Source organism: Cardiocondyla obscurior, linkage group LG22, assembly GCF_019399895.1.
Source record: "Cardiocondyla obscurior isolate alpha-2009 linkage group LG22, Cobs3.1, whole genome shotgun sequence".
Classification (NCBI taxonomy): Eukaryota; Metazoa; Arthropoda; class Insecta; order Hymenoptera; family Formicidae; genus Cardiocondyla; species Cardiocondyla obscurior.
Genome location: NC_091885.1, coordinates 1,726,543 through 1,739,216, shown reverse-complemented (window position 1 = coordinate 1,739,216; position 12,674 = coordinate 1,726,543). Strand labels below are relative to the sequence as shown.

The 12,674-nt window shown below is 34.7% G+C and overlaps 3 protein-coding genes across 4 annotated transcripts; 2 read left to right on the top strand and 1 right to left on the bottom strand.

Annotated features, from left to right (window-relative positions):
• Nucleotides 1-103: 103 nt before the first annotated feature.
• Nucleotides 104-4,013, top strand: LOC139111072 (DIS3-like exonuclease 2). Its single transcript, XM_070671133.1, has 8 exons — nucleotides 104-565; nucleotides 720-1,375; nucleotides 1,560-1,821; nucleotides 1,906-2,441; nucleotides 2,537-2,801; nucleotides 2,911-3,101; nucleotides 3,183-3,462; nucleotides 3,529-4,013. Exons 1-8 carry the CDS (start codon nucleotides 104-106, stop codon nucleotides 3,622-3,624), a joined length of 2,748 nt encoding a protein of 915 aa, XP_070527234.1. The 3' UTR covers nucleotides 3,625-4,013.
• Nucleotides 4,014-4,920: 907 nt separating this feature from the next.
• Nucleotides 4,921-7,158, top strand: Mora (CHORD-like protein). The gene is made up of 4 exons (XM_070671140.1): nucleotides 4,921-5,181; nucleotides 5,402-5,964; nucleotides 6,096-6,281; nucleotides 6,372-7,158. Exons 1-4 carry the CDS (start codon nucleotides 5,103-5,105, stop codon nucleotides 6,561-6,563), a joined length of 1,020 nt encoding a protein of 339 aa, XP_070527241.1. The 5' UTR covers nucleotides 4,921-5,102; the 3' UTR covers nucleotides 6,564-7,158.
• Nucleotides 7,159-7,585: 427 nt separating this feature from the next.
• March6 (membrane-associated ring finger (C3HC4) 6) lies at nucleotides 7,586-12,671 on the bottom strand. Of its 2 annotated transcripts, none has more exons than XM_070671130.1 (7): nucleotides 12,540-12,671; nucleotides 11,144-11,593; nucleotides 10,746-11,067; nucleotides 10,251-10,621; nucleotides 9,248-9,904; nucleotides 8,719-9,172; nucleotides 7,586-8,520 (listed from the first exon to the last, which is right to left on the bottom strand). In XM_070671130.1, exons 2-7 carry the CDS (start codon nucleotides 11,528-11,530, stop codon nucleotides 7,772-7,774), a joined length of 2,940 nt encoding a protein of 979 aa, XP_070527231.1. In that variant the 5' UTR covers nucleotides 11,531-11,593; nucleotides 12,540-12,671; the 3' UTR covers nucleotides 7,586-7,771. The 2 variants fall into 2 exon arrangements, with proteins under 2 accessions (XP_070527231.1, XP_070527233.1); XM_070671132.1 differs by lacking the exon at nucleotides 12,540-12,671 and adding an exon at nucleotides 11,944-12,274.
• Nucleotides 12,672-12,674: the final 3 nt, after the last annotated feature.

Below are 12,674 nucleotides of genomic sequence, written 5' to 3'. Positions count from 1 at the left end.
TTCTTTTGATCGTGTTTTATTTTATGTATTAATAAGCTGTGCTATTTATATGTGCTTCGTTGAACATCATTGATATATATGTATAATTTATTTGGTCGCAAACATGTCCATTTACCTAGCAAGTAACAAACGTACGAGAACAGTTGAATATAGATCTCGCCGCAAGAATCATAGTAATACGTGTAGAAATAAACGAAACTCGCAGAAGACAAATTTAAACTTTTTAAATGACAAAGCATTCACCAGCTGTTATGACGAATTGACGGAGCTCAGTGCGCAATTTTCAGCTAATCTTACAATATCCTCGAGTCTTCAATCTAAAAGAAGTGTAAAATTTAATGAGAATATAGCAGGTAACATCGAGGAACAAATTGTGCAGTGCAATACAACACGGCTTGCAAATACATCGCAGGTTTTTTATACTCGTCAATATGACGCCAAGAACACAAAGCATAATACTGCGAAGAAATGTAAAAATTTTGAAAAGAAAAAAACACAAAAAAATAACAAAATAAAGAGAGAGTCAGTCAATGACAAATGCATGATTAAAAATGTTAAAACTCAGGTTAGATATATATTATTCTTTTTTTTTTTTAATTGTCTAGCGATTATTATTTTCGTTTATATAAATGTTTTATAAGAATTTATTACATATTTCTATATCATGTAATAATTTTGACAAAACTTGTTTTTCATTATATTAACATTAATTATTTTAGATCTCTACCAGTGGTAACAAAAGTGAACTTTTGAAGTCAAAGAAAATTACAAGAAATATGACAGAACTAAGTATGACAGCAGAAGCTAAATCAAGTACAAAAAAGGAAAATTACAACAAAAAATTTGGAAAGAAAGGTGCAAATAAAAATAAAATAAATATATTTTCAAATTATATATCTGTGTCATACATAACAAGAATTTTAAAAAAGCAATCAAGTTGTAATGTGCAATATGTAAAAGGGAATCTTCGTATAAATCCGTTTTGTTTCAAATATGCCTATTTAAGCATAAATAATGAAGATCGTGATTTGTTAATCTTTGGTATACCAAATAGAAATCGTGCTTTTGAAGGAGATTTGGTTGTAGCATCCATAAACCCTAAAGAAGAATGGTATAAATGTTCTGATGGATTTATTCAAAAGACAGGTAAAATTGTTTGTATATTAGAAAAAGTGCATCACAGACGAGCAGTTGGACATCTAAAAAAGCAAGATTCGCTCTTTATGTTCCATCCAAGAGATCAGAAAGTACCATTTGTTGTTATTCATTCTGAATCAATACCACCTTTATATCATGATCAACCAAACCTTTATAAGAATACATTATTTTTTATTAATATCGATTCTTGGGAGCAACATAATATATATCCAAGTGGGTGAGTTTACAATATGCAATATATATACATATATCTAATATATAGAGTTTTCAAAGATGTTAATTATTTGGAATAGGTGCATTTAAAATAGAAATAAAATATAATATTTGATGTTAACTGTATTGACTTGTAACAGAGTATGTAAAAAATTTAAATAGTTTTAAATATAAATATTATATTACAGGCGAGTTCTCTTAGTAGTGGGTAAAAGTGGCGAAATAAACACTGAATTAAAAGCAATAATACTTGAAAATAATTTAGATATGTCTCCTTATCAAGAAAAATTATTGAAAGAACTTCCGGATAGTGAATATATATTGACAGAGGCTGATATGAAAAATAGAGAAGACTGGAGACACGAATGCATTTTCACAATAGATCCTGAGACAGCTGTTGATATAGATGATGCCCTTTCTTGTAAAATATTGGATAATGGAAATTATGAAGTAATTGCATTATTTATTTAACTATAACATATTTGAGAGACATTATTTAATATTTAATAAATAATTTTTTATAATAAATTGCAGATTGGTGTGCATATATCGGATGTTACACATTATTTAAAATTTTTCTCTCCGTTAGATATGGAAGTTTTGAAACGAGCTAATACTGTTTATTTACCGCATATGACTTCTCATATGTTACCAGAGAGACTGTGTAAAGTTTGTTCTTTATTACCTGGTAAAGATAGACTAGCTTTTTCTGTAATTTGGGAACTAACGGCAAATGCAGAAATTGTGAAATATCGTTTTGCAAAAACAGTGATAAGATCATGTTGTCAAATGTCTTACAACTTAGCTCAAGCTATGCTTGATGATCCGAAAAAGTCTTGGCCCGAAAACTTTCTTGACGTAAAAGGAGATTATTCAACATCGCTATTATCTGATATAGTCAACGAGTTATTTAATATATCCAATCAGTTAAAAAGCAAACGGTTTAAAAATGGTGCACTTAAATTAGATCTACCAAAATTACAGATACGTATTGATCCTATACTTAGTCAGGAACGCGGGTTTCCGATTCCTGTAAACTATTCTATCTATGAAAGAACAGAAAGTAACAGGTAAATTTCTTATTTATTAACTTATTATCTTTACTGGCTGAATTATGTGTGAAAAAATTAATTCTATTTTTAATTATTATGAATATGTGTTTTAGTCTTGTAGAAGAACTTATGTTGTTGGCAAATGTAACTGTTGCCACACATTTATACACCACAATTCCCACTACGGCATTGTTACGTGTTCATAAAACTCCGTCCAAGCAGAGTCTCAATACGCTTCAAGAAATGATGCAAAAGTACGGAATTCATTTAAATATTGAATCATCTGGGTCCTTACAAAGCAGCATCCACCGTTATGAAAATATTGCTACGAAATATATTATGATGGTTATCATAAATCTATGTTTAAAATCTATGACAGTAATATTTTTTTTATATTACATAATTTACAAATATTATTATGAGAAAATAGTAAAGAATATAATTTATTACTCGATACTTTTATAATACTGAACATTTTATTTTTCAGCGTGCAGAATATACATGTGCATCTACCAATTTGTCGTATGATTTAAAACATTATGCATTAAATGTACCTTTTTATACACATTTTACCTCTCCAATTCGAAGGTATTCTGATTGCATAGTTCACCGTTTACTCAGTTCAACACTCGAAAATAAACCTTTACCAGAAAAATGGACGGCTAAGTTGTGCTCTAAGTACGTTGATAATGCGATATAAGGATATAATAACATAAAATCTATTGAAAAAAAATTAATTTAATTTTTAATTTACAACAGAATTGCAGCTAATTGCAATGTAAAAAAATATAGTGCGAAACTAGCTCAGGATCAGAGCACCGAGGTATTTTTCGCATACATGGTAGGCCTTGCAGGCGGATTTAAAGCGACAGGTACTGTATTGTATGTGAAAGAAGATGGCATAGATGTAATTCTCTGTGATACTGGTATAAAACTAAAAGTAAATCTCAAAGACACAGAATCCATTGTTCTATCAAGATATTCTACAGATTTTGTCCCAACTATAACTATTACATGGCAGATGACTTCTATTGCACAGGTAATATTCTCTGAAAAATGAAACATATTATTATCATTATTAATAAATCGTAAATATCTGTTTCAGGTAATTAGTTTGTTCAGTTTAGTGCATATACAAGTAACCAAAGTTAGTGAAGAATTACGCTTAAAAGGAACTCTTTTACCACCTTTGGAAAAATAGACAGAGATTTAGAACAGTTTTGAGAGGATGCTAAAATGGACGATAAACTCACACGGCGTTGGTATGACAATAAAAAAAATTAAAATTGTGGTTTTGAGAATATACTAAGAACATATTTTATCTTTATTACTCGCAAGATATTTGTCCTTTTTTAATTAACAATGCCATGCCCTTAATTGATCTTACAGTATCAGACAAATTATTTGACTTGATTAAGTATCATGTATGACATTAACTTTCTTTGTTAGAAAAATTTATTAATTGTACAGTAATTGATAGGAAGTAAATGACACACGCAAAAATTAAAAAAAAAAAATCCTTGCAATTGTAAAAAGAAATTATGTTTAAATTTTGAATAAAAAGAAAAGGCGCTACCGTCGCCGCAAATACATCGATCTATCTAACCTTTCTTCATATATGTAATTACATATATGAGTATCTCACAAGACAATCTTGTAATCCATTTGTCCACGGTCGAAGGATACATAGTATAGTCACAGTATACTAAGAGACAGTAGGGACAGTGAGCGTCGGTACCTTTGATCTTTTTCAGCCAAATATTTCTGGTCACATGACCCGGTGCCATGTTTTTGGGCGGCAAATGCCGTATGAATAATTTTGTGGGCCTCGAGAAATTGAAGTCTTTAGGCAGCAAATGCCGTATAAATAGTACGTGGGCCCCGAGAAATTAAACAATGTTTTTATTTTAATTTTGCATATGCACATTGGAAGGGTGGGTTTGTTTACAATTATATTGCACGTAAACGAATTTAGCGGTTCGCATTTTCTGTTTCTAAAAATTATGTTGCAACTTTATGTGTTGCAATCATTCTGACCACGAGTGTACACGTTGTAAGAAATTAAACAAAGTTACAGCACTAAACCCAATACTAACTTATAAAGCTAGTGTATGTACACTACTTTTTAAGCTAGTGTTGAGCTTGGTGTTAAAACTTTGTTCAATTTCTTGCATCGTGTATGTACACCGAGCTTTAGGGACCATCAATTGCTAGAATCTTGGTCCGTCTCATAGTTACACCTCATGTCAACTGCCTTTATTAAATAAATATATTTCTTTTCTTTTGTTTCATTATGAGTTCAGAGTTATTAACCCCTTTAAAACATAACAAATACGTTATTAAACTGTATTGAAATTAAAGCAATTTCAAATTAATTTACAGTCAACGCTATTGGTGCGCCCAAAAACATGGCCGCTCGTAGATGCGCGAGCGAAACTGCGCGGCTGACAAATTTTCGCTTACTGTCCCTACTGTCTCTTAGTATACTGTGGTATAGTACTTTGATATACTATAAGACGGCGTGAGATCTGAACGATCCGAACAATTTTCGTTGCTGCAGCATCAAGGTTCGAAATTTTAGATTATTTTCCAAGCTTGGAATGCGCTAAAAGGATTTTCGTCCACGAGGCTTAAGGTAGATAACAGGAGTAAGTCGAAAGTCGAGCCGAAACGTCCGAGATGTCACAGGAAACCGGTTTATTACTTTGCTATCACCGTGGCTGCGGGAAAAAGTTTGACCCGCACAACAACAAGGACGGTAAGTTGCGAGTTTATTAAGAACGTAGGATTTTTTTTTTCTAAGAACGAAGTTAAGGGCCAGTTGTTTTAATTTTCTGGCAAATTTATCTAACAGTTAAACATATGTCCATTTTTATTTACGTAGACAGATAGACAAATTTTTTAAAAAGTTGAAACAACTCGCTTTAATAGCTTTACGAGAAGAGATAAAATATTACGTTTTTTATTTTTCTTTTTAGATGATTGCATATATCATCCAGGACAGCCAGTGTTTCATGATGCTTACAAGGGCTGGTCTTGCTGCAGCAAGAAATGTACTGATTTTACTGAGTTTCTGAATATCAAGGGATGCACAAAGTCAAAGCATTCAAATGAGAAGCCATTGGAGCCAGAAAAGCCCCCAGTAGACAGACACATAGATGAAAAAGTTATACAAGTCAACCTGAAACCTCTGAATAATGAAAGTACACTGAAGAGGCCATCCTTTGATATGCCACAGCTTACATTGTCTCCAACAATTTCTCCTGCTCTGCTTGAAGAAGCAAATGCACTAACAGCTGTGGAGAAAGACAAGCCACTAGACAATGTAGTACAGATAGGGCAAACATGTCAAAATAATTCCTGCCAAAAAACTTACACAGGAGCTGCTTCTAACCAAGAGGTGTGCACTTATCACCCAGGCGCACCTATCTTTCACGAAGGATTGAAGTTTTGGGCTTGCTGCTGCAAAAGAACAACCGAGTTTTCCACGTTTTTAAACCAGCCAGGATGTACTCAGGGCAAACACATTTGGCTTCCTAAGGTATATCATTTAGAGCAGAAATATATTTAATATATTAATATTAATACTATTGTTGCACTTGGGCCTGTTACTGTGTACATGCCCAGATGCTCTCTTTTCCCAGATTGAAAGTAAAATCTATTTTTTTTCAGAATGAAAAGAAGGCTCAATGTAGAATGGACTGGCATCAAACTGGATCGCACATAGTTGTTTCTGTATTTGCAAAAAAATACCTGCCCAGTCAGTCTTTTGTAAAATTAAATCCCATCCATTTAACTGTACAGTTGTTCTTTTTAAAAGAAGATTCGAGATATAATCTTGATATAGAATTAAGTAAGGTATGTATTAATTTTGAAATTCTTGTTTTGAATATGTAGCGTAATAAAATTCGTTAACAATTGGTTATTTTTTTCTTTTTTTTTTTTCAGATTGTCGATGTTGAACAAAGTAGTGTACATATGCTGCCAACCAAAGTAGAAATTAAGTTGAAGAAAGCTGAGCCTGGCTCTTGGTCAAAGTTGGATGTTCCCATAGAAATAAAATCAAAAGACTCTGAAAGTAATGAGAAAGTCATGAATCTTAACTCACAAATCGAAGCGGTGGATCTCAGTGATCTTTAAATACTAATGTTCTTACATCATTGAAGATTATATGACGCTATTCACGTTTGCCAGGTTTTTAATTATTTCATTTATTACCCGTTTTCTTCAAAATAATAAATAATGTGATATTTTGTTATGAGAAATACATGAAAATAATTTGTAATAAACATTCAATTTATACAACTTTTTTTACACAATAACACATCGTGTAATTTCATAAATTTTAAGATATGGGTATGTATACATATATATATATTATATATACGATATGATCGTGTATAAAACACGTGATTTTGTTACAAAATATTAGTTTATTGTAAATATGTTTTATATACATGTATCTACCATATCATTGGGTATCTATATGCAAATTATGCATAAATAATATCAGAAATAATCAATTCTCATAAACAAAAACAAAATTATTAAGTATAACCCGTATGAAACTTTAATTTTTAAATATTTGAAATTATAATAATATTCGATTACATTAAATCCAGCCACTAATATACAATCAAATGTATGTAGGTTTATATGTATAAATTCTACTACATAGAGATCGAAGTTATGTTCTGTATCGTACTAAATAACATAAGTAGATGACTACAATGTACTTTCATATTTCTTTTTTCTTAATCTCTAAACTCTAATAGAGAATTATTAAGAAATTTTATTATGTACATTTATAACATTTACTTTAAATTTCTGTATATCATTATAACTTCTTAACGATTTTAATCGCCATTAACGTTGTCTTTGTTTTAGTTTTACTTCGTAACTGTTATTTTATAATAACGTGGTTGCATATTTTCATATTAAAAGCGTTAAGAAATTATAGAATACGTACAAATTAGACTAAGTTAGAATTTCCGAGTTATCAAGCAAAAAAAAAATTTTAACATTTATAAATTTTAATAATTATAGTCATATTTCGTTGCTACAAATAATGCAATTAAAATTTTTATTCATTATTTGTTAATCAAGATATATGTATAATATTGAAATTATGAAGTATTGGAGTGAAAAGCGACACCACTGGATAACAGTCTTTGATTTATTCGGTATCGCTTTACATCAATAAATTATAATATTAAAAATAAAATCATGACTATATATAATATATATTTAATATAAATTATCAATTAGTAAGTAGTTCTTAAAGAATGTACACGAAGCTATTCCTAATCCGCTTTCCACCTGTAACAATATTATGTCTATTGACACCGTTAGCTCGATCTCTGTGCTTGATGCTGTTGAGTTTGTGATTTATTACGATGCTCATAATTCACGAGCCTTTGTCCTACTAGATATTTGTCGTTCTTAATATGCTCATACAGCTTCTTAAATTGGCGTATCTGAAAGCAAATTACTGCACAGACTAAATTTACTAAAAGAAGGAAAGGATACAGACGTCTGGCGATAAGGATTTGGGTCTGCAGATTAGTCACAAAAAGTGGAACTATTCCGTAGGCCACGGCATAAGGAACCGCGAGGGCAAGGCCGAAGCAACATATGACGGGGGCCGCTAATTCCTTGATGACAAACTTTAAATCCATTTCTCTTATTCCTTCGTTGTACGCCCGCTCTATGGCGAGACGTATTCGCCAATCCGGTCCCATCATTGTTACGGCAGTAGCTATCTTCGTATATAATACGCCCAAGGCCCAATCTTGCCAAATGAATAAAATGGGATTTTGCTCTAGCGGGACACGCAATGGGACTACCACTACTAATTCAAGAAGAAGACCGAACAAGAGTGGTATAACTCCAACGAGCAGTACAAACGCTACCGAAGCTTTCACGGCCAAAATTGCCCAATGCTTGATTCGATCTATAATGGCTCTTCGGCCGCGTGGGAGCCACGAGAACGCTAATGCTAAGCCGCGAGCTGCGGCCCAACATACGTATGTTCCACAGGCTATTGTGTATACTTCGTGTACCCTTCCGGACAGAGATCCCACAGTTTCACCACCATCTAAAATAAAATAAAATTATATATATATAATTTTATTTTATTTTATAATATTAAATTTTATTTATTTTATTATATAATATTAAATATATAATTAATAAAAATCGCAGAAATAAAGTTTGTTTCGTAATATTTTTAAAACGTTTACATGAAAAATTTCAAAGAAAATAACTTTAAAAAATAAATAATTGTGCTACTCACCGGATCCAGTTAACGTAGGTGCTAATACAGGTGGCGACGGAGCAGGTGCTCCTACCATCCACAATGCCATCACTCTGCGTCCGAGCCATACGGGCAACGTCATAGCGACTAGACTAGCGATCACGAGAGACACGCAAACGCAAAACAAAAGCCCAACTAATCTCGCAGGGAACCATCTCGGTCTGATGTAAGGTTGAAATCCCGTGGGTCCTTCTCTCTGCAACAGCGCTTGATGCGCGGCGGCCAAATCCGGATGTTGCGGTTCTTCGATTACCGCTGGTCCTGGATCGTCGGTCTGATCTCGTAGAAGATATGATTGTAAATCCAACATCCACGCTACCACGCGACACCACGCTCTCACTAATGCTTTCAGCCATGTGCGTGTGTGCGACTGCTCTAATAACGCGGGAAGAATTACTTGTAACAGAAGCAACTCTAATGAAAGCTCGCTGACCTAAAATTTAACAAAATTTCTTATATAATTGCCATAATAAAAAATAAAATTAATGATTATCGTATATTTTCTTACCTGAGCTTCGCTTTGTACGGTCACAGTGTAAGGTAAAAATCCTGGCCAAGCCCATCTCAAAATTTTAACAGGCAGCCACAACATTAGTAAAATTGCTGTGCCAAATATAATTGCGGATGCGACTAGTCGACGTACATGTCGTAGTATGGGAAGATGTATCATTTCTTGTATTGGAGAAAAATCGGGATCGTTAAGGTTTCGCAAAAACCAAAGAACTCCTGGCCGCAGAACCTCACGTAAAAGGAGAATAAACGACGCAAAATAATATATGTAAACCATTCCCACTAGCCAATGGATGAACATGGATGTACCCGGAGCAAGTCTGAACGAGGATTCTCTATCTCTGAGCGTAGCGTCGAACATTGCCAATGAGCAAATATCCAACCACCAACCACAGACTAATGGAAGTACGCCGATTTCCACGACAGAGAGCAAGGAAACCTTGACAATAACGTAGCAGAGTCCTAAAATTCGCTGGGAGCGCTGAAAGCCTAATAGTGCAGCAAGTGTGTGGAGAACCACAAGGCAAACTCCGATCACACAATAACCGCACAGCGTAGTCACCAGACCTTCAAAATGTGATGCAGCTGCATGTTCTTGCAGGCCTAATCCCGCTATCGTAAAGTGACCAATATGATATGGACAGAAGGCAAATACCTGAAAAAAAAATATATATATATTTTTAAAGATTAATTTTAAAGAAAAATTTATTTTTAAAAATTAATTTTAAAGAAAAATTTATTTTTAAAGATTAATTTTAAAGATTAAAAAAAATTAATTTTAAAGAAAAATTTATTTTTAAAGATTAATTTTAAAGATTAAAAAAAATTAATTTTGCGAAATAAAATAATTCTTTTTAAGTTAAAATCTGATTGATCAATTATTGTTAAAAAAATTATATTAATTAATTTACACATATGGTTAGTCGGCGATTTTTAGAGTGTGTAAGAATAGAATTTTCGGCGAACTAAATTTACGCATATTTAAATGCACGTTTTCTCACCATAATAAATAAAGTGTTTAGAGACACAACCCAGAATACATGCTCAAGAAAGACAAGAGATCCGTCCAGTCCTAAGAGACGTTCCCAGGTTAATTCTTCAGCTGGTCTATCCCATTCCATAGGATTCCAGTTCGCTTCTTCCGCTTCACCCTGCGCCTGCCATAATACATGTGCTTGAACTGCGTGTCCTCTCGCCCAGCGCTCGCCACCTGCGGCATTCGCTTGACCACCATCGCCAAGTTCATCCCTGATTGGAAGAGGAGGTGCAGGAGGAGCTGGTGCCTGAATGTCTCTCGCTATATCCTCAGGTTCGCCAATTTGTGGATTATTTGCCAAATTTTCTGCTACTTCTCGATACATAGGACGTTGATCTACAATTTAATTTTGTACCAGAGAAATTATTAGCTTATACTACATTCTAATTAAATTTTCCATGTTATTTTAATTTTTATTGCTTTTAAAAGTATAAAAATTAAATTTATTTTATCAAATTACCTTCATTATGTAATTCTCCCTCTTGTGGAATAGGTGGATCGATAAAGGGAGGTACATTATTGTTGTCCTGGACTTCTTGCGGCATAGCGCGCTGTTCTTGAGGTTGTTGTGGTCGTTGTGCGTTTGCTTGCGGCGGATTGTCAACCGGGGGTAACTGTATATCTCTCTCAAGCCAGTCGGGACCGCCCGCGTGTAAAATTTGTTCGCGTAGCCATACCAAACCAATGAATGCAAATAATGTGCAAGTGACTACGAAACAGCCATGAAACACATCAGACGATATATTTTCGGTGGAGAGTATATCCATCGGTAATGACATAATCTGTGAATAAATCAGAAATAATTTAAACTGCAAGTTCTTTTGCATTAAAAATTATTTACGAATTTTCCTTTCTTACCCGAACTAAATCGAGTGGCCCACTAAAGAGAGCTCTGTACGTGCGGCACGCCGTTAAAGGGACGATTCCTAGCCACGCGATTGCCACCAGTGTGTAATGTAGCCAGTATTTTACAGCGGTGACGATGCTAGAAAATAAACCGCCTACTACATCTCTCAGTGGTAAACGTCGTGGCATGTCCGGACTGTATATAGGCGTGAATGAGAAGCGATAACCACAGAGCTCGCAATACTCCTTGCGCGAATAGCGCATCCACTGGACCAAGCATTCCTGATGTATCCATTTAATGCTGCCGGTACATATACAGGGATGAAACAGGGGCCTGTCGACCAGACCTTCGGATCGACAGACCCTGCAGATGTCTGCACCCAACATGTCCTCCGTCATGTTCGGTAATTTAAAGAAAGCTGCTTATCACCAGCAAGGAAAGTCAGAGATGACTTTCTATCACTAAAAATATATAAAATATAATTTTATATTAATAATTACAAATACGATGTTTTTAATAACACTCGTACATTATCGATAGATTTCTTATTTGCCAGACGTTAAAAAAAAATTCCCTCTTCCATATCTCAATAAAAATTTACGAATTTGGAAAAAAAAAATTTATTTATATCTTGCCAATCTCTGTCAAATTGAATTTAACAATATCTCGCGGTGATCCATCGGGTTTTTTCTTTTTTAAAACCAAGTCACGACGATAAACTATAAATAGCAGACTCTATTTTTGTGACGTCTATAAATTATATATTACTCTGCAATAAAAATTCTGAAATTTATGTCGGACCGATAGTTACATAAAGCCGAAGACGAGGTAATTAATTTTTTCTCGTTCGCCAGAAATATTTTGGCCAACAGCAGGCCGATCAACGGACAGCGACGATGTTCGTAACGCACACGTTAAAAGAGGAAAAAAAAAAAGCAAAAAAATCGTTTCGGTCAAGAAAACGGAAACCCGCGCGCCCGCGCGGTTTCCAGACCCAGCCGTCGAACGAACAATAATTAATTATGCAAATTTGACTCGCGACGGAGGGACAATCGTTCAATGACACGACGTGACATGACACTCTCGCTCGGCGAAACGACACGTCAGGTTCTCGTGCGTCCTTTCTCCTGCCCGAGGAAACTACGCGTACGCGACGCAAACGACCACCGAGGCGGCCGTGAATTAGCGATATCCGAAACAGCGCGTTTAATAAATCGTGTCGGGGCACGTTCGCGGGGCACGAAATATCCGCCGCGGATCGAAAACAGTCGATCCGACGTGCGTGCGCGAGTACGATCGCACGCGCGTGTGTGCGTTACGAGACGAGTGCGCGGTCCCCAGAGCGGCGGCGACGATGACGTAACACAGGGCAACGTAACGAAACACTCCGGCGGGCGCGATACTCACGTGTGTACACCCTGAGAAAAATCCACATCGAAAAACGTTGTGCAAAAATATCGGAGGGAGATACGTCCACGCGTGCTCGGGCACTCTCCCGAGCTGCTTCCAATCCTAGATTCTTCTGCGTGCTGACAATTCTGA